The sequence below is a fragment of the Dermochelys coriacea genome, chromosome 9 (genome assembly GCF_009764565.3).
Source record: "Dermochelys coriacea isolate rDerCor1 chromosome 9, rDerCor1.pri.v4, whole genome shotgun sequence".
Lineage (NCBI taxonomy): Eukaryota > Metazoa > Chordata > Testudines > Dermochelyidae > Dermochelys > Dermochelys coriacea.
The window spans coordinates 13928413-13947168 of record NC_050076.1 but is presented as its reverse complement, the minus strand read 5'-3'; the positions used below and the strand labels follow the sequence as shown (position 1 = coordinate 13947168).

The 18756-nt window shown below is 40.6% G+C and overlaps 1 protein-coding gene across 1 annotated transcript in view; it reads left to right on the top strand.

Annotated features, from left to right (window-relative positions):
* NAALADL2 (N-acetylated alpha-linked acidic dipeptidase like 2) overlaps positions 1 to 18756 on the top strand; it is a 901987-nt gene that overhangs the window by 491678 nt on the left and 391553 nt on the right. Inside the window, exon 5 of the mRNA XM_043492184.1 lies at positions 14540 to 14813. Coding sequence (XP_043348119.1) covers positions 14540 to 14813 — 274 coding nt within the window. The remainder of the gene's footprint in view (positions 1 to 14539; positions 14814 to 18756) is intronic.

Here is an 18756-nt window from a genome sequence, read left to right as displayed (position 1 = left end):
TTTTATGGTAATAGTTTTAATCAGATGGACTGTGGGAATACTTATGCAGCTTCTAACTTCTGATGCATGATATGCATCACTACCTGTCTTGAGCAAATTCATTGTGTGCAAGTACAGGGTGTGTGTGTGTGAGTGTGTATGTATGTTTGCTTGAGATATCTTTCATTACATCATTTTGTGACTGGGAACTCAACAGTAAAAAGTATCATTTTAAGGAGAACAGAATTTGGCTTTGTCATAGGTTGACATTGGTCCTTCAAGAGGGAGCAGGGCGAGTGTCAACTGTGACTCACCAATTGGGCTTAAAAGAGGGCACCTGAGCCCTATAAAGAGAGAAATATGGTGAGCCTTAGAGCACAGAGTCAGTCTGGAAAAGGGGAAGCTATTTGGATCAGTGAGGGAAAGGGCAGGTGCGAACTGCCTGGGAGTCACACTGGAGGAAGTCTCTGGGTAATGCTGCAGAGAGCAGAAAGCTTTCCACTGACCTTCCCTGGAAACCGGGGATTATCAGAAAGCCATTGGAGGAGCTAGCTGACCTTCCCGAGTCAGCGAGTCATGGCCAAAGAAGGCAGGAGACAGTTGAAGGCTGAGAGCAGCAGAATAAGATGAATGCTGGTTCTGAGCCAGAGTCCTGAGGGCCAGTGAAGTCTGAAGACCAGGGTAAGGCATGATGAGGGATGCCGGAGCTTTATTGAATGCTGGAGTGTGGGGAGAGATGCCGGAGCTGTTCTGTTGCATTTATTGTTTAGACTATATATTGGGGAATTTTGAAGTGTGGTTGTGGGATTTTATGATTTATGTGTGCAAGACTCTTGGAAAGACTTTAAGGACTATTTCTGGGAACTCTGAAGGGGAAACTGAGGCAGACACATCTGGCACAGTGCTGCCTACCTCATGAGAGCACTCCAGCCTGGGCCATCCTATGACATGCATCTTGTCAGTAATAAAGCACAGTTACTGTATATTGCTAAAGAACTATTTATGCTTCATACAAAATATACAGAAACATTCTACTTAGAAACTATCAGTTCTGATGGTTTTCTAAATTTATACCTCAGAATAATTTATCTTGTGCTTTAAATATTGTGGTACTTCTTTTCATTTAAAAAACAACTCTTTACATGTGTTTTCCATGTTACTTCTTCATTAATTTGAATGAGAGACATTTGCTTTGCAGAGGAGATGATGTGAAGGTGTCTTTTCTGCAAGAAGTGATGGTCTAGGCTAAAGTTCTTATGCTGTCTTGGAACTCGATTCTGTATTGGAATCTGCTACTGTAGAATGTCTGTGTAAAGTCCCATAAAAACCTGCAGGAAGGGACATGAGAAGAAAATGCCTGTCTGCATGGAGAAAGAACTCACAGCATCCAAGGACATGTGTCTCATCTCATGGTCTGCCATAATTTTTATACAAATCTGTGAAGTTAATACAGTCATAGATTTTTGGTCTCCAGGAACTACTGCAGCTGAGGTGACTGCGTGGTTGCACTGCTATGAGGGAGTGGGAGAAGAAAAATGTTGAGGTTGCTATGGTACAAAGTCTATGAAAAAATGGCCCTGGCATCTCATGAATCCCCTGTGATCTGTCAGGTATGGAAACAGCTTTTCTTTTGTGGTGGGGGCAAACTAGAGGAGATCAGCATTACTGTAATACTGTTTTTCTTTGTCAAAACTGGCCTCTCCCCACCCTTATTTTTTTGGAGATATTTTTTATGTGACATCATTCTTGAAATTCTTATCAAAATTACTGTTGGAGCAAATTCTTAGCAAAGTGGTGTTTGAATTTTGTTGAAAGTGAGTTTTCAAGAAGCAAAAAATTGTCAATGGCTATTTTATTAACAGTTTTGACGACTTTCTGATGACGAAATAATTTTTGATTAAAATTCACAAAACATTTTTGGAAAAAAAAAGTTAGGTCAGTTCCTAAGCCCTGTAAAACTGAAACAACTTTGACAGTTGTAATTTTTAAAAACTGTTTCTTCAACTAGTTCTAGGGCAACCCCTCACTCCCAGGAAGATAGAGGATGGAGAATCTCAGTTTGAAAATCCTTGCAGTTATTTCCTCTCAAAGTCCCCAATAAAGATTTTTCACCCATGAAGGGAAAAAAAATCTGTCTCTATTGTTTTGAGAGAAAAAACTATAGCATTCTATCAGTCTTTTATTAAGAACCTTACTGTTCTCACTATATAAAATAGGAATTTCTGATAAAAGACTCGATATCTTAGTGATATTTATTATATCCATTAGACAAGAGCAATCTGGTGTTAATGGGGGAATTATTCCAATTTTAACTTCTGATTTAGAGGGCAAGAAATCTCATTTTTTCAGCAATTACTTCATGTATTTTCAAGTGTTCAGATCTGCCATCAGCAGTGTACATCTGGCTTATTATCTGGTATGACTAGTTATGTCTTTTAGCAAGCAATGGTGAAAGAAGTGCTGCTAGAGCAAAAAAGTCCCCACTGCACTGCTTCAGCCCTACTCTCCCCATGGTCATCCATTTTAAAATGAAATTTCTGTGTGGCATATGTGTTCATTTCTCTTTATAGTCACCTCGTACAGCTTTGTCTTTTGATGTTGTCACTCTGCTGAGTTGGGATGGAAAGCCTAGCATTATGACTGCTACTTGTGCAGCTCATCATCTTATAAACTATTTTATCTAGGGTTACCATATCTGAACATTCAAAAAAGAGAAGGAGTACCCGTGGCACCTTAGAGACTAACAAATTTATTAGAGCATAAGCTTTCGTGAGCTACAGCTCACTTCATCGGATGCATTTGGTGGAAAAAGCAGAGGAGAGATTTATATACACACACGGGGCCTCTCCTTTTGCCCCTCCACCCCCACGAACATGATACAGTTCTGTGGTGACCTAGAATCCTATTTTCGACGTCTCAGACTCAAGGAATATTTCCAACACACCTCTGACCAACATATTAACCCACAGAGACCTTCCTGCCAACACTACAAAAAGAAGGATTCTGGGTGGACTCCTCCTGAAGGTCGAAACAGCAGCCTGGATTTCTACATAGACTGCTTCCGCCGACGTGCACGAGCTGAAATTGTGGAAAAGCAGCATCGCTTACCCCATAACCTCAGCCATGCAGAACACAGTGCCATCCACAGCCTCAGAAACAACTCTGACATCATAATCAAAAAGGCTGACAAAGGAGGTGCTGTCGTCATCATGAATAGGTCGGAGTATGAACAAGAGGCTACTAGGCAGCTCTCCAACACCACTTTCTACAAGCCATTACCCTCTGATCCCACTGAGAGTTACCAAAAGAAACTACAGCATTTGCTCAAGAAACTCCCTGAAAAAGCACAAGAACAAATCCGCACAGACACACCCCTGGAGCCCCGACCTGGGGTATTCTATCTGCTACCCAAGATCCATAAACCTGGAAATCCTGGACGCCCCATCATCTCAGGCATTAGGACCCTGACAGCAGGATTGTCTGGCTATGTAGACTCCCTCCTCAGGCCCTTCGTTACCAGCACTCCCAGCTATCTTCGAGACACCACTGACTTCCTGAGGAAACTACAGTCGATTGGTGATCTTCCTAAAAACACCATCCTAGCCACTATGGATGTAGAAGCCCTCTACACCAACATTCCACACAAAGATGGACTACAAGCCGTCAGGAACAGTATCCCCGATACTGTCACGGCTAACCTGGTGGCTGAACTTTGTGACTTTGTCCTCACCCATAACTATTTCACATTTGGGGACAATGTATACCTTCAAGTCAGCGGCACTGCGATGGGTACCCGCATGGCCCCACAGTATGCCAACATTTTTATGGCCGACTTAGAACAACGCTTCCTCAGCTCTCGTCCCCTAATGCCCCTACTCTACTTGCGCTACATTGATGACATCTTCATCATCTGGACCCATGGAAAAGAAGCTCTTGAGGAATTCCACCATGATTTCAACAATTTCCATCCCACCATCAACCTCAACCTGGACCAGTCCACACAAGAGATCCACTTCCTGGACACTACGGTGCTAATAAGCGATGGTCACATAAACACCACCCTATATCGGAAACCTGCTGACCGCTATTCCTACCTACATGCCTCTAGCTTTCATCCAGATCATACCACTCGATCCATTGTCTACAGCCAAGCGCTACGATATAACCGCATTTGCTCCAACCCCTCAGACAGAGACAAACACCTACAAGATCTCTATCATGCATTCCTACAACTACAATACCCACCTGCTGAAGTGAAGAAACAGATTGACAGAGCCAGAAGAGTACCCAGAAGTCACCTACTACAGGACAGGCCCAACAAAGAAAACAACAGAACGCCACTAGCCATCACCTTCAGCCCCCAACTAAAACCTCTCCAACGCATCATCAAGGATCTACAACCTATCCGGAAGGACGACCCATCACTCTCACAGATCTTGGGAGACAGACCAGTCCTTGCTTACAGACAGCCCCCCAATCTGAAGCAAATACTCACCAGCAACCACACACCACACAACAGAACCACTAACCCAGGAACCTATCCTTGCAACAAAGCCCGTTGCCAACTCTGTCCACATATCTATTCAGGGGATACCATCATAGGGCCTAATCACATCAGCCACACTATCAGAGGCTCATTCACCTGCGCATCTACCAATGTGATATATGCCATCATGTGCCAGCAATGCCCCTCTGCCATGTACATTGGCCAAACTGGACAGTCTCTACGTAAAAGAATGAATGGACACAAATCAGACGTCAAGAATTATAACATTCAAAAACCAGTTGGAGAACACTTCAATCTCTCTGGTCTCGATCACAGACCTAAGAGTGGCTATACTTCAACAAAAAAGCTTCAAAACCAGACTCCAACGAGAGACTGCTGAATTGGAATTAATTTGCAAACTGGATACAATTAACTTAGGCTTGAATAGAGACTGGGAATGGATGAGTCATTACACAAAGTAAAACTATTTCCCCCTCCCACCCCACCCCCCACTGTTCCTCTGATATTCTTGTTAACTGCTGGAATTAGCCTACCTTGCTTGTCACCATGAAAGGTTTTCCTCCTTTCCCCCCCCTGCTGCTGGTGATGGCTTATCTTAAGTGATCACTCTCCTTACAGTGTGTATGATAAACCCATTGTTTCAAGTTCTGTGTGTGTGTGTGTGTGTGTGTGTGTGTGTGTGTGTGTGTATATAAATCTCTCCTCTGCTTTTTCCACCAAATGCATCCGATGAAGTGAGCTGTAGCTCACGAAAGCTTATGCTCTAATAAATTTGTTAGTCTCTAAGGTGCCACGGGTACTCCTTTTCTTTTTGCGAATACAGACTAACACGACTGCTACTCTGAAACCTGTCATTCAAAAAAGAGGACACTCTATCGGGGGGAGGATGTGTCGCCCCCACACTCACGCCCCCCTGCCCCTGGCCCCGCCACTTCCCTGCCCCCATTCCAACCCCTTCTCCCAAAGTCCCCGCCCCGACTCTGCCCCCTCCCTGCCCCTTCCCCAAATCCCCGCCCTGGCCCTGCCTCCTCCCCTGAGTGTGCCACGTTCCCCCTCCTTTCCCCTCCCTCCCAGCCATGTGAAACAGCTGGTTCGTGGAGCAAGCGCTGGGAACTAGGGGGAAAAAGTGGGCACTCTCTTGAGTGATCAACATTAACTTTCTTTCTCGAATGATCAACATTCACTCTCTTTCTTGAATGATCAACTCTTCTTTGGGGAAAATAATAATGGCAAAATCCCAGACATTTTTAGATATTTAAAAATTCCTCCTGGACAGCAATTTAACAACCAAAAAACCAGACATGTCCAGGAAAATACGGAGGTATGGTAACCCTAATTTTATCATCTTTAGCACTTCTAGCCTTAGCAATACTGGCCAAGTTGTAATCTCTTGCAGTTAGTCTCTGGGCCATTCTGCAAGTCAGGGAGCATAAACTGTCTCCTGTCTTCGAGAATATGTCTTCAGGGTTTTCCTGATGTTTTCATCATTTCAAAGAAGGAAAACCAGTTAAGATTTGCATCTTGGCCTTAATGAAACATTGTGTCCTCTTTGCCTGTCTAGGTTCCTAGTTTGTTATTAAATGTTTGGGCCTAGGTTCTGCCCTCACCTTCAGCCTGTAAAACCTATTATCTCCCTTATGGCTGCACAGGGTATACAGGAAGGAATTCAGGAATTAGAAACAGAGAACTGGAATGGGCTATCCAATCCAGTCCCCTGCTATCACAAGCAACCTAGTCATAATCTCATTCATAAATTTATCAATCTCCATTTTAAAACTAGTTAGGTTTTGTTTTTTCCCCTGCTCCCTCACAGCTGTTAGAAAACTGTTCCAGCACCTTACCCCATCTTTGATGTTAGAAACCTCCTTCTAATTTCCATCCAAAATGTATTCAGAGCTAGTTTACACCCATTTGTTCTTGTGCCAAGTAGAACTAAATTCCAGTTTACATCCGAATGCAGCTTGACAGAAATCCCGAATAACAAAACACAATCTGGTAAATAGCCTTATTCACCATTTTCTATCATAAAAGGGGAAAAGTTAATAATGTGCATAAATGTATGTTAAACTATATAATTTTTTATAAATAAATGTGTATTGATATAGTGTACCCTCCTGCTTAGCAAGAAATAGTACTAATTTTAGGTTGCAAATAAACATGTTTTAATGGTTATACCAACCAATGAGAGTAAACCTTTCTTTGGGAAAATAATTAAATAGTACACTTATTAGTAAACAGTAAATCAATTTAAATCAAGGTTTTCTGCCTGTTAATGTAAATTCTGATTAAAATCAGTGTATTGAATCAATCCACATTGCATAGGAGGACTGATACTGGTTACACAGACCAAGGAATGCAGATTTAATTACATCAGTATCAGATTTCCTTGCTCCTACTGGCTGTCTCAATGCTTCAGTTCAGCAGGTTTTCTAAAGTTGATTATGCAATAGGTAGCATTATACACTGCACCCAAGGTGCAATGGCAGCACCCAAAAGTGTGCCAGGTGCTTCACAGACACAAGTAAAGGCATCCGTCCTGCCCTAATGAGTTTGTCATTTAAATTCAGCCATGAAACCAGCAAAGCATGGTCTATACCAGAATGTTGTACCTGCAAAGCTTTCCTTATGGGAGCACAGTTAAGGGTCCTAAACCAAAACAAGGGGAAATAAAAGCATTACAGTAACAAGACCATGTAGTTACATTGATAGTTAACCTTTGGTTTATTTTTTTATTATTCACTTTGTATCGTCATCACAGATAAATAGCTGTGTGTTGTTTTTAGGACATGTGCAGCCAGTGGTTTATTTCGGTATTGCTTTGAAACTGTTGTGGCCACTCCCAGATGCTGGTAAAAGGAAGGAGGAGGAAGGGGAGGTCGGCTGCTGACTAGGAGGGGAAGAAAGAAAAATGAGGTTAGTGTCTATAGAGCCCGCTAGCTTCAAGGACAGTGGTGGGGAGAGGGGAGGGCTGGCTCCCTCCTTAGCAGGCTGGTGGAGGAGAAAGTGAGAGTAGGGTTGGCCACTTTCAAACAACTCAGTTGGGGGAGCGGGGAGAAGCCCAAAGAGGCTGCTGACACAGGGAAAGTTCAGCTGATTCCCCAGCTCTCCCCTCATAGGCAGAAAGAAGAGGGTGAGGGGCCAGCTGCCCCTACAGACAAAAGGAGGCGGCAGCCCCCACACCCCATGTGGTCACTGCCTGGGGAAGTTAGAGATGAGGCGGTCACTGTGGGGGGGGGATAGAGACAGGTGGGACAAGTGGCCATTGGCTCAAGGAGGTGGCGGCAAATAGGTGGTTGGCACACCCATTCTGGGGGCTGGTGCTGCTGAGTTGAAGAAGCGTGCTTGTTGTCTTACCTCTTCTGCCACCTGTATCCCAAAGGGGCCCCCATAGTCACCTACTGGTGACTTTCTTCTACCTGAAGTTCGAGGAGGTTTAGGTCTTTTCTGTCTGCCTGTCTCTGAGGGTGTTTTAAAGCTTAATTTGGGAAAAGCTTCTTGAAATCCTCAGATGAAATCCACTATATTTGTCTGCCTGTTATTGTTATTCATGTAATGTACTTGTGCCAGATTCTAATACTCTTATGTACATGAAGATCATTAGCCAATGAAAGTCCACTGACTTCAATAGAACTGTGCAGATTTAGAGTAGCTGAAGATGTGGCCTCTAGAGTAGTACCTTACTTGGCAGTATCACAATTGATTTCCATGGAACAACTTGCTGAATAAAGTATTACAAATTATTAAGTGAATAAGGGTATCAGGAACTGGCTAACCATTAAAGCCAGTAATGTAAATGAAAAATGCCACAGCATTGCTATTGAAGCTTTAGATACTGAAAACATTCACAGTAGCAGTTGCATGATGATGCAGAGACTCTGTTCCTTTCTACAGATCACACATGCTATCTTGTTACCAGCCTTTATATTCTGTAAATTAAAAAAATAAATTAACTCACATTAGTAGGATGCAGAAGGTGACTCTGCAATTTGTGAGGTGTAATGTTGGTTTTTCTCATTAACTGATAAGGAAAAAAAACCTTCTAGTACTTTCTGGGTTTCTGAATTTGGAGTACTGTCAGAAATACTATTCTTGTGACATTGTTTCTGTTACCTAACCAGCCTGTCATAAACAATAATGGTCCAAATTAATCCCTCGAGTAAATCAATGAAATTAGTGGATTTACATCACGGAGAAATTTGGCTCAATCTTTTTAATTAAACTGCCAAAAAGTGTTGTGTTATTTTGTTCTCTATGAGACTTATCAAAGACACCTAATATCTGCTGAGTTGTTTAACACATGTGCCATGATTTGCAATTTGATTTTAATATGCTGTAAGGAAATTTATGAAGTAAATAGTAAGTGTATTCATTTCTGTAATTCAGTCAAGTATATTGTCACAAAAGTTTCAAAGGCATGCTTCATTTAATTATAGAGTAAATAGCATCTTTAGTTATTAGTGAGGTAACAATTTGATAATTGTGTCCTTTAAAAAAAACAAAAAACCCTGCCTTTTGTTGCGACAGAGCGCTGGCTGTTGAAATGTGCCATAACCTTATTTGTATGGGATGGGTTTCTTCCAATTATTTATTCTATTACTGTTTCTAACACTTGTGGGAAATGTGGATCTTAAAGTAGTCACTGTGTTAATCAAATGACTTTGTATGTTTCTGTACTGTCCAAGTTTGTCATTGCATTAAAGGGCATAGCAGATGAAATTGGAGACTTGTAATGTAGTACTGATTGGATTAACTTGTCCATTTTGTGCAGCCTGCTTGAAGACTTATTTTAGATAAATTAAGAAGATTAAATCTGGAGAATGACCTTTGACAATTATTCCTCCTGACTGGATTGCTGAAGTCTTTAACATAAGCCCAGTGTTCTTGTAAAGAAGTTGAACTCTGTACAGCAGTAACTCTGACTGTTGTATAGATTACATTCAGATATAATAAATCTAGTTTCTTTCAGTAGAGGTTTTTCAAATATTTTGATCTACATGTGCAATCAATAACATATGCTGCAACCTGTAATGTCCTGTAGGTGGCATTAGCCATTGAAACGTGTACTATACCGTCGGGTGCAGTTGTAACATGTTATCACTCAAGGTTGTTAATCCATCACCAATATGATATGGTATTTCCTTTTCACTTTTATAAGGTTGTGAGTGACATTGTGTGTGTAGTAAATGTTCCCTTACTAATGGAGTTTTAAATTGTACGGTAGTATTGTTAAAAGGAGAGGTTTAAATACCCTTTTCCTGTCAATATAAGTCTTTCTATTGATTTCAATGGTCTTTGGATTAGGTTCTTTGGGTCAAATTTTTAAAGGTATTTAGATGCAGATAGGCAAGTAGTGAGATTTTCAAAATTGTCCGGGTCCTTACTCCAATAGATTTCTGCCAGTGCTTTAACAATTATTCATTGTTTTGTCCATCCATTGATTACCCTAGGAGTTAGGGAGCTAGTCACTTCTGAAAATCCCAATAGGTGCCTATCTTTATCTTTAGATGCCTATATACCTTTAAAAATTTGGCCCTTTGAGCATCGAAAAATCGAATGTCACAAGCTATTCTAAGGAGTACAAGCGAGATCTAAGCTGAGGTGTCACTAACTGGTGTTTTGGAGTTATATTTCTGAGTCTTAGTTTTATAATCATGTACTTTTCAGTCCTAACGCAATTGAAATGTTAATTCAGTTCAATATAACATTTGTTTATACTGTTACTTGGTGCATAGATTCCGGGATTCCAAAGGCAGAGGGGACCACTGTCATCATCTAGTCTAACCTCCTATTTAACACAGGCCACAGAACTTCCCCAAAATAATTGCAGATTTTTTTAAAAAAAGTATCCAATCTTGATTTAAAAATTGTCAGTGATTGAGAATCCACCACAACCCTTGGTAAATTGTTCCAATAGTTAATTGCTCTCACCTTTAAAAATATATGCCTTATTTGTATTCAGAATTTGTCTAGCTTCAACTTCCAGCCATATTTTCTCTACTAAACTGAAGAGACCATTATTAAATATTTGTTCCCTGTGTAGATACTTACAAACTGTAATCAAGTCACCTCTTCTCTTTGGTAAACTAAACAGATAAAGTTCTTTGAGTCTATCGCTATAAGGCATTTTCTAATCCTTTAATTCATTCTCGTGGCTCTTCTCTAACCCACTCCAATTTATAAACCTCCTTCTTGAATTGTGGGCACCAGAACTGGAAAACTCCAGCAGTGATCACACCAGCGACAAATATTGAGGTAAAATTACCTCAGTACTCCTCTTTGAGATTCTTCGGGGTGCCTCCCCGGAATGCTCTTTTGGTCACAGTGTCATACTGGGAGCTCATGTTCAGCTGATTATTCACCACAACCCATTTTTCAGAGTCACTGCTTCCCATAATAGAGTCCTCCATCCTCTAAGTGTGGCCTACAGTCTTTGTTCCTGGATGTATACATTTACATTTAGCCATATTAAAATGCTTCTTTTTTGCTTGGTATCCATAAGAACAGCCATACTGGGTCAGACCATAGGTCTATCTAGCCCAGTATCCTGTCTTCCAACCGTGGCCAATGACAGGTGCTTCTGATGGAATGAACAGAACAGGTAATTATCAAGTGATCCATCGCTTGTCACCTATTCCCAGCTTTTGGCAAACAAAGGCTAGGGACACCTGCTTCTCCTGGCTCATAGCTAGACAAATATCCAGATCACTCTGTACCACTGACCTGTCCTCTTAATTATTTACCACTCCAGCAATGTTTATGTCATCTGCAAACTTATCAGTGATGATTTTATGTTTTCTTCCATGTCATTGATAAAAATGTGCAATAGCATATGGTCAGAAACTGATTCCCGGAAGATCCCACTGGAAACACACCCTCTCAATGATGATTTCCCATTTAACATTACATTTTGAGACATTTTGTACAGCAGGCAGTTTACATATCCAAGCAAAGACCTCCTAGTACCCTTTCAACATGCCAACAAGGCTACTGCTCTTCAGAGCTCCCTGCAGTTTGGAGAATGATTCTGAGTTTGGGGATGGTGGGATATGTTAGATTGATCAATGTATTTTTCTCCCTTTCATTTTAGGCTTCCATTTTTCCACTGAAATTATCATTCAATGTCTTTCTTCAGTGCTATTCACTTGGCATTCATTCTGAAGCTGGTCAGACTAGATACATTGTTTCCTTCAGTTCTTTCATCATTGCCACTCTGTGGATCATCCAGTAACAGGTGTTCAGCAGTGATATAAACTGTATTTGGGCCAGAAAAGCCAAAATCAACCTATTCGTGGTCTGTCAGCCTATTGAGCAGTACTGACAAAATCATTTCTAGGCTTATGTGTTCTGCATGACACTTCACTGTGCTGTCTGGACAACCCTTTATTGTGGATATCAAGGCTGAGGAAAACTTTCTGTCAAATAATATATTATGATACTTAGTGAAACTGCTCTTTTCAGCTTTTCTCAGTGAATGTAGACTAAATGTTTAATTGTAGCTAGTTTCTAGCATCATCCCCTCCCTCCAGCCCCCTACAAAATTACATCAAATTAACTCTCCTGTCCTGGATAGATTTGATTCAAACCAATCATTTTGTAAAGTGAAACTTTTGGAAAAACAAAACAAAACCAAACCTAGTGGGTGTCCAGTCAATATTAGGCATTTTTTTCATTAAATAAGGAGGCTTTTTTTTAAAAAAAATGAGCTATATCTTAAAAATCCAGTTGTGCCACTGAATTCTGAGCTCTTTGGAAGTGGAGTTTCTGCTTTTTTGTTACACTGCAGATGGTCTTGAATTTCAACTAAACTGTTAACTCCTGAGGGCCGGGACCTTGACTTTGTTGCCATTCTAAAGTACTGTACCATACTATGGCACTGCTGGATGCTATAAAATAATAGTAGTTATTATGACAATTGTTAGCAATGGTTGAAAATCAACTTAAAGATGCAGTTTTACTGCAAAGTATAACCCCTGTAACCATGCCTTCATTTTGTATATCTTTGGCTGTCTTAAAATTCAACATAGATTATGCCACAGAGAAGTTCTAATCTCCTGTTAATAGTCAATTGCTAACCCTTCCAAAGCTACTGATCATAGATTTTGTGTGTTTCCTTGTCACAAGGTGGCTGGCCATTGCAAATGAAGCAGATCCAGCTCTTGTATGCCAAAGCAGGTCCCATTTGGCCAATTAAGAGGGCGGAGCTGCACTTAAGGATTAGAAAAGGTCAGGGAGCAACCCACTGAGGGAGAGTCCTGGTGAGAATGAGTCAGGAAAAGTCAGAAGAAAAGAGGTCGTCTTTTCTTTTTTGGGGAAAGCTTCAGTGAGCAGAATGCTCAGGACAGGCCTCCCTAGGAAAAGGCTGAGAGACTGTATGTTTGAAACCTGGGCAAAAGCTGACCTTAGGACAGCAGCAAAAGGGGTTTGCTGCTTGATGTGCCCAAGCCACGGCCAGGGCTGAAAGCAAGAGAAGCCGCAGTAGCAGAGGGAGTTGCCTCCTGACTCTGAGATGGGGCCCAGGGCTAAAGAGCCTTGACGGCAGGGAGCAGCAAAGGTGCTTAACTGCTGGAATCTCTGGAGCTGAAGAGCTGGACCCAGAAGAGCTTTGAGAGGCCCAGGGGGAGTGAGGAATGTTCCTTTGGCAAAGATGATCCCAGCATAGAGAAAATGAGGGTTCCTGCTGGGAAGAGCTGGGTTGCACTCAAGTTGGAAGGGATGGGGTGGTTATCCTGTTACAAGGACAGGAGAGGCCGCACTGGAGAGCTGGGATGTGGTGAGAGATGTTCAGACATGGTGAGAGATGTAGGGGCTGCACTAGAGAGCCAGGCCATAGTGAGAGATGCCATAACTCCATGCTGCACTGTTCGGACTATGATGGGGAAATCTGGATTAAGTTATGGGACTTTTATTATGATTTATGTGCATGAGACTTTTGAAATTAATTAACCTCACTTGCAAAAACTCTGGGGACTCTGAAAAGGGTAACTGAGGTAGGTGTGCCTGTCATTCCCCAGCCTGCTGCAGGAGTGTGCTCCAGATAGCATCACCCTATTACACTCCTGTGCAAAGTTTTAATTATGATCCACTACTTTGTGGGGATTTCAGAGTAGCAGCCGTGTTAGTCTATATTCGCAAAAAGAAAAGGAGAACTCTAAGGTGCCACAAGTTTTCCTTTTCTTTTTGTGGGGATTGTAATACTACAGAATTTAGAGCGATTCTTTTAAATAGATGGAATATAAAATTAGCAGACTTAGTTTAAAAAGAAAGTCTGGGCATAAATATTTAGAACTTGCTTTCATGTTCATCAGTGGATCAAAATGTGGAGCCTTTCCTCATACTTCTTGAGATGCATAAAGTGAAATTCTGACCCCTACTGAAGTCAATGGGAAGTTTGTTATTGACGTTGCTGGGGCCAGAATTCCATCTCTGATTTCTATTGCAAGCTCAGTCAGTTAATCGCAGTGTGATAATGGATAAGTTATTTACCCCCTCTGTGACTCAGTTTGCCCATCTGTAAAATGTACTTAATTTATAAGGTTTTGTGAAGTGGAATTAATGTTTCTAATGTTTAAACCCATAATGAAAGTTACTTTATAAATGTTAAATATCAAATTATATTGTTTAGAATTGATTGGGTTTGAGGTTAATACGTAAATATTTCCTCTGAACATACTTTTGTAGCCAGGCTAGCTAAAAGCCAGCACCCAGAAATTTAACAAGTAGATACTTCAGCATGGAAGTGCAAATTCTACTTGTAAATATTGAATGCTTTACAATTTATACCATGATTTGAAATCACTTCTGTGGGATTTTGGAATTCCAATAGGATATTTTTCTTAAAAGACAACAATTATTATTCTCCACAAAGTGTTTTATTTTTCTGATGACTGATAGGAATTACATGCAAAGAGAACGAAAGGTGCTTTGTTGTATTGTATGGTAATCTATTATGAATTCCTTGTCTGACATTAATGAAATTGTGAACTGCTATATCTGTACAAGATGAATGTATATTGGAAAAAATGTACTATTTCTGTTTTTTTTTTCCACCCCCAGAGATTTGATACAGTTGCCTAGGAAAGAAGAAGATACAGACATTGCAATGAAACTTCTGGTGCAATGGACGTCTTGTGGCCTTGAAGATGTTCAGCTAGTAAATTACTCTGTCTTGCTTGACCTGCCAGGCTCTTCTTCAAATACAGTAACTTTGAAAAATAATGGTGAATGCTTTTATCCTAGTGGACAGAAGTGTTACAGGGAGACCAAAAAGCTTCACAGCCAAGGCCTTCTGTACTCATACGCCGCTTACTCTGCCAAAGGAACTCTCGAGGTAATACAATCATTTGTCTTTATGACTTACAGTGAAATAGAATTAGAAAACATCTTCCATCTGTCTTTAACTGGCAAGTCATGGGAATAATGGTGAAAACCTCAGACTAGAGATGAGCAAACAGATTCAGATAAATAAGATGTGGCCCTCAGCTCAGACCTTGAAATGATCTGTTATGTTGTATTTTTACAATTAAACCTCAGCAGTCTCTCAGCTGGTGGGCTTATACTTCCTGGTTTTAGCTGGGTATAAGAGTCTGAGAGAGTTTTGTCTAGAACTTTGTCTTCTCCCTATGCTTGTGTGAAGGAACTGCTGAGCAAGCCCCGCTAACTAACTCTTGAGGAAGACACACAGAGAAGGAAAGATGAGTTTCTTTGCAATGAGATCTGGTTTGAGGACAGGATTAGGTGCCAGAAACTCATGAATTATAATCCTGGGCCTTGGGCAAGTCATTTAACATCCCTGCCTCAGTTTCCACATGGGGATTATAATTCTTACTTGCCTAGCCAACAGGGATGTTGTGAGGCTGCATAAATGTGTGTAAAGTGCTCTGAAGAAGGCAAACACAATAAAAATTCCACTTTTGTTATTATTAGTGTCATCTTTCTCCTCTCCACTACATGATGTGTCACACACAATGAAGCAGACTCTTTTTATCTTATTTTATTTCCCCATGCTTCAAAAATAAATTTAGTTTGTTTTCATGACTAAAATATTAATAAACCAAAGAAGTGTGGCTAGGAAGTTGAGTTTGGGGGGATTCCACCCCCCACCTCCCTCTGACCTTTATACTTTCTGAACATTGCCCATCACTATGAGGTTTATAATATATTAGAATCATAGAATCATAGAATATCAGGGTTGGAAGGGACCTCAGGAGGTCATCTAGTCCAACCCCCTGCTCAAAGCAGGACAAATTAAATCATCCCAGCCAGGGCTTTGTCAAGCCTGATCTTAAAAACGTTTAAGGAAGGAGATTCCACCACCTCCCTAGGTAACGCCTCCAGTGTTTCACCACCCTCCTAGTGAAAAAGTTTTTCCTAATATCCAACCTAAACTTCCCCCACTGCAGCTTGAGACCATTACTCCTTGTTCTTTCATCTGCTACCACTGAGAACAGTCTAGATCAATCCTCTTTGGAATGCCCTTTCAGATAGCTGTCTACACAACAAAGAAAAACCCAGCCTCTGCCAGGTGACTTGGGCTCGGGCTGCGGGCTATTTCACTGCTATGTAGACTTCTGGGCTTGGGCTGGAAACTGAGCTCTGGGACCCTCCCACCTCGCAGGGTCAAGCCCCGTGAGCCCGAGTCGGCTGGCACAGGCCAGCCACAGGTGTCTAGTTGCTGTGGAGACATACTCTTAGTGACATGGATACCAGCAGTATGTTTTTGTAGATTTTGTAGATTTTGCTTGTATTGTCTTTGTGACAGTACTGAATTTTCAAAGTCCACATGACTTCTGTTTCCTCTGGGTATTCCTTTCTTCTGTTCAACAGCTGATTGAGTAGACATCCTGAGCATCCTATTGATAGGATGTAATGCACTGTGGGGGTCTTGTCAACTGGAAAAATTCAATATATGGTATCCCTTTGTTTTAATAAGCCCATAGCATTAATTGTAATGAGATAAAAATACAGTTGTGGTCTCCGAGATTAAACCCACAAATGTAAAGCTGTCCTTAACCAATAAGGGGCCTAATAAATTGCAGGCTAAAAGAGAGCTAGCCTCTTTGGGGACTAAAATGAAGACTCTCACAAAATCAAAGAGGTTTTTACCAATGACATCTTACTGCACAGCAATTTAAGTTACATTTCAAAATAGTTCTTTATACTAGGAATTCTGCATAATGAAGCAGGACACACAGACTACATAGACATTAGTGGTGGTTGAACTCTGGATCTTGCAGCAGGAAAAGTAAAAGATACACCTTTATCACTTGAGCCAAAGGAATACTTTAGCTATATCAGGGTTTAAGATCAGCAACTAGAGATATGATCATTGGATTATATGTATGCTGTTTAGAAAGGCTAGATGCCAATGGATTTATGCATTGCTCTTAGAAAAGCCTTTCCTCAGTGTTTATAGGTCCACAAAGTGCAAGTCCCATTGGTGATAATGAACCATGACCACATATATATTTATCTAGACATTTTTATCAGTATTGATCTAACCTTGGACTTGGAGTGCCTAAAGCACAAATCACTAATGTTTGAGCTAAAGTGTGAGTAGCAGGTTGTCATTGTTACTAAGATAAACCAGTAGAGGGAGACATGATCACATGAAGACAGGTTTCAGAGTAGCAGCCGTGTTAGTCTGTATTCGCAAAAAGAAAAGGAGTACTTGTGGCACCTTAGAGACTAAGAAATTTATTAGAGCATAAGCTTTCGTGAGCTACAGCATCCGATGAAGTGAGCTGTAGCTCATGAAAGCTTATGCTCTAATAAATTTGTTAGTCTCTAAGGTGCCACAAGTACTCCTTTTCTTTTTATGATCACATGAAGTAAGCCAGCAAATTACATTTACTTTGGATGTCACACAGCCTGGCTATGATTGAAACATCATAGGGATTTTTTTTTTTTGTTAAAAAATACTTTGTAACAAACTTGCCATCATATGGAATATTTTAATTTCCAAAAACCTAATGCAAATTCTTAGCAGGCCTAGCTTGACATAGAATTTATGGTCCATAAATAAATATGAGTTTCTGATACCACATAAATGAGTATGAGTTTCTGATATCAATGATATTTGTCTGAACTTCTAGAAGATAGAGCAATTAAAGCATTCTTAAATTGTAGTACCAGACTACCAAAAGAGCTGCAGTCTTACTTTTGTTTCAACAAGGTTATTTGTAGAATAGCAGTGCTCCTTTTCTTTGAAGACCCATCATGTCCATTCATCATATGGCCATTTTTATATGAGCTGTCCAATTTGTACTTTCTGTAGCTGCCTAAATAGCATTTGTGATATCGGAAATCTACTTTGAAAGCCAACTTAATGCAGTGTGATTGATGGCATGCCTTGCTACTTCTCTGTAAGTCACTGTGCACTGGAAAGGTGACACTGTTTACCCCATCATAACGAGAAGCAGGTCACGGTAGGGTTCTGAACAGAGCTGCCATGTCAGCTGTGAAATACATATTACAGTGGTTATGTAAATAAATTAGCATAAAACAGGTCATCTTGAAAAAACAATGACACTTGTGTAATATATTTTTATTAAAAGTTGAACATTGACCACAATTTAATAGCAAGGTTAAACACTTTGCCTATTTGGTGAAAATAGGGAACGAAATCTGGCTAACTACAGATTATATTAAAAGAGGAAATTACATTGCATCTAAATTATGCATTTGGAGTTAAATTTACCCCTTTTCTGAGACATCCAGCACATAGCTAATACACCACCTAAGCCAAGTAGAGTTTAAATATGACTCAAGTGGTACATAGACGCTTTGGTGGTTCTCTGACCATGGGTGAATTTCATCCCGATTCTGATTCTGTGAAGTGCTGAAAACCTTGCAGCACAAGGTTCTTAATCCCCATGCTCATTAAAGAGCCTTGGATAGAAACACAGGTTGGAGATAAATTATTTTAACATAAGTAAAGACAATTTGGTTTATGGTTAATTGCCCAAAATCTTTCCTAATGCAGAATTAAGGTTGCCCAGCAGTGCTCGTGCCTTTCCAGAATGTGGAAATAGGACATAGAGAATGAAGGTAATGAAAACTTAAAAACAATGCAACCTTAACTCTGCCCTGTTGAATTATGAATGATTCAGTAAAGGGGGTTGTTGTTGGTGGGATGCCATAATAAGTACACATGCAAAAATTCGAAGAGAATATGCCATTATTTGTGTTGTGTTCCAGAGTTTTCAATGAACTCCAACTGTGTTCACTGTATTAGGTGTAGCTATATTGAATGGTTGTGGGAGATTAATTAG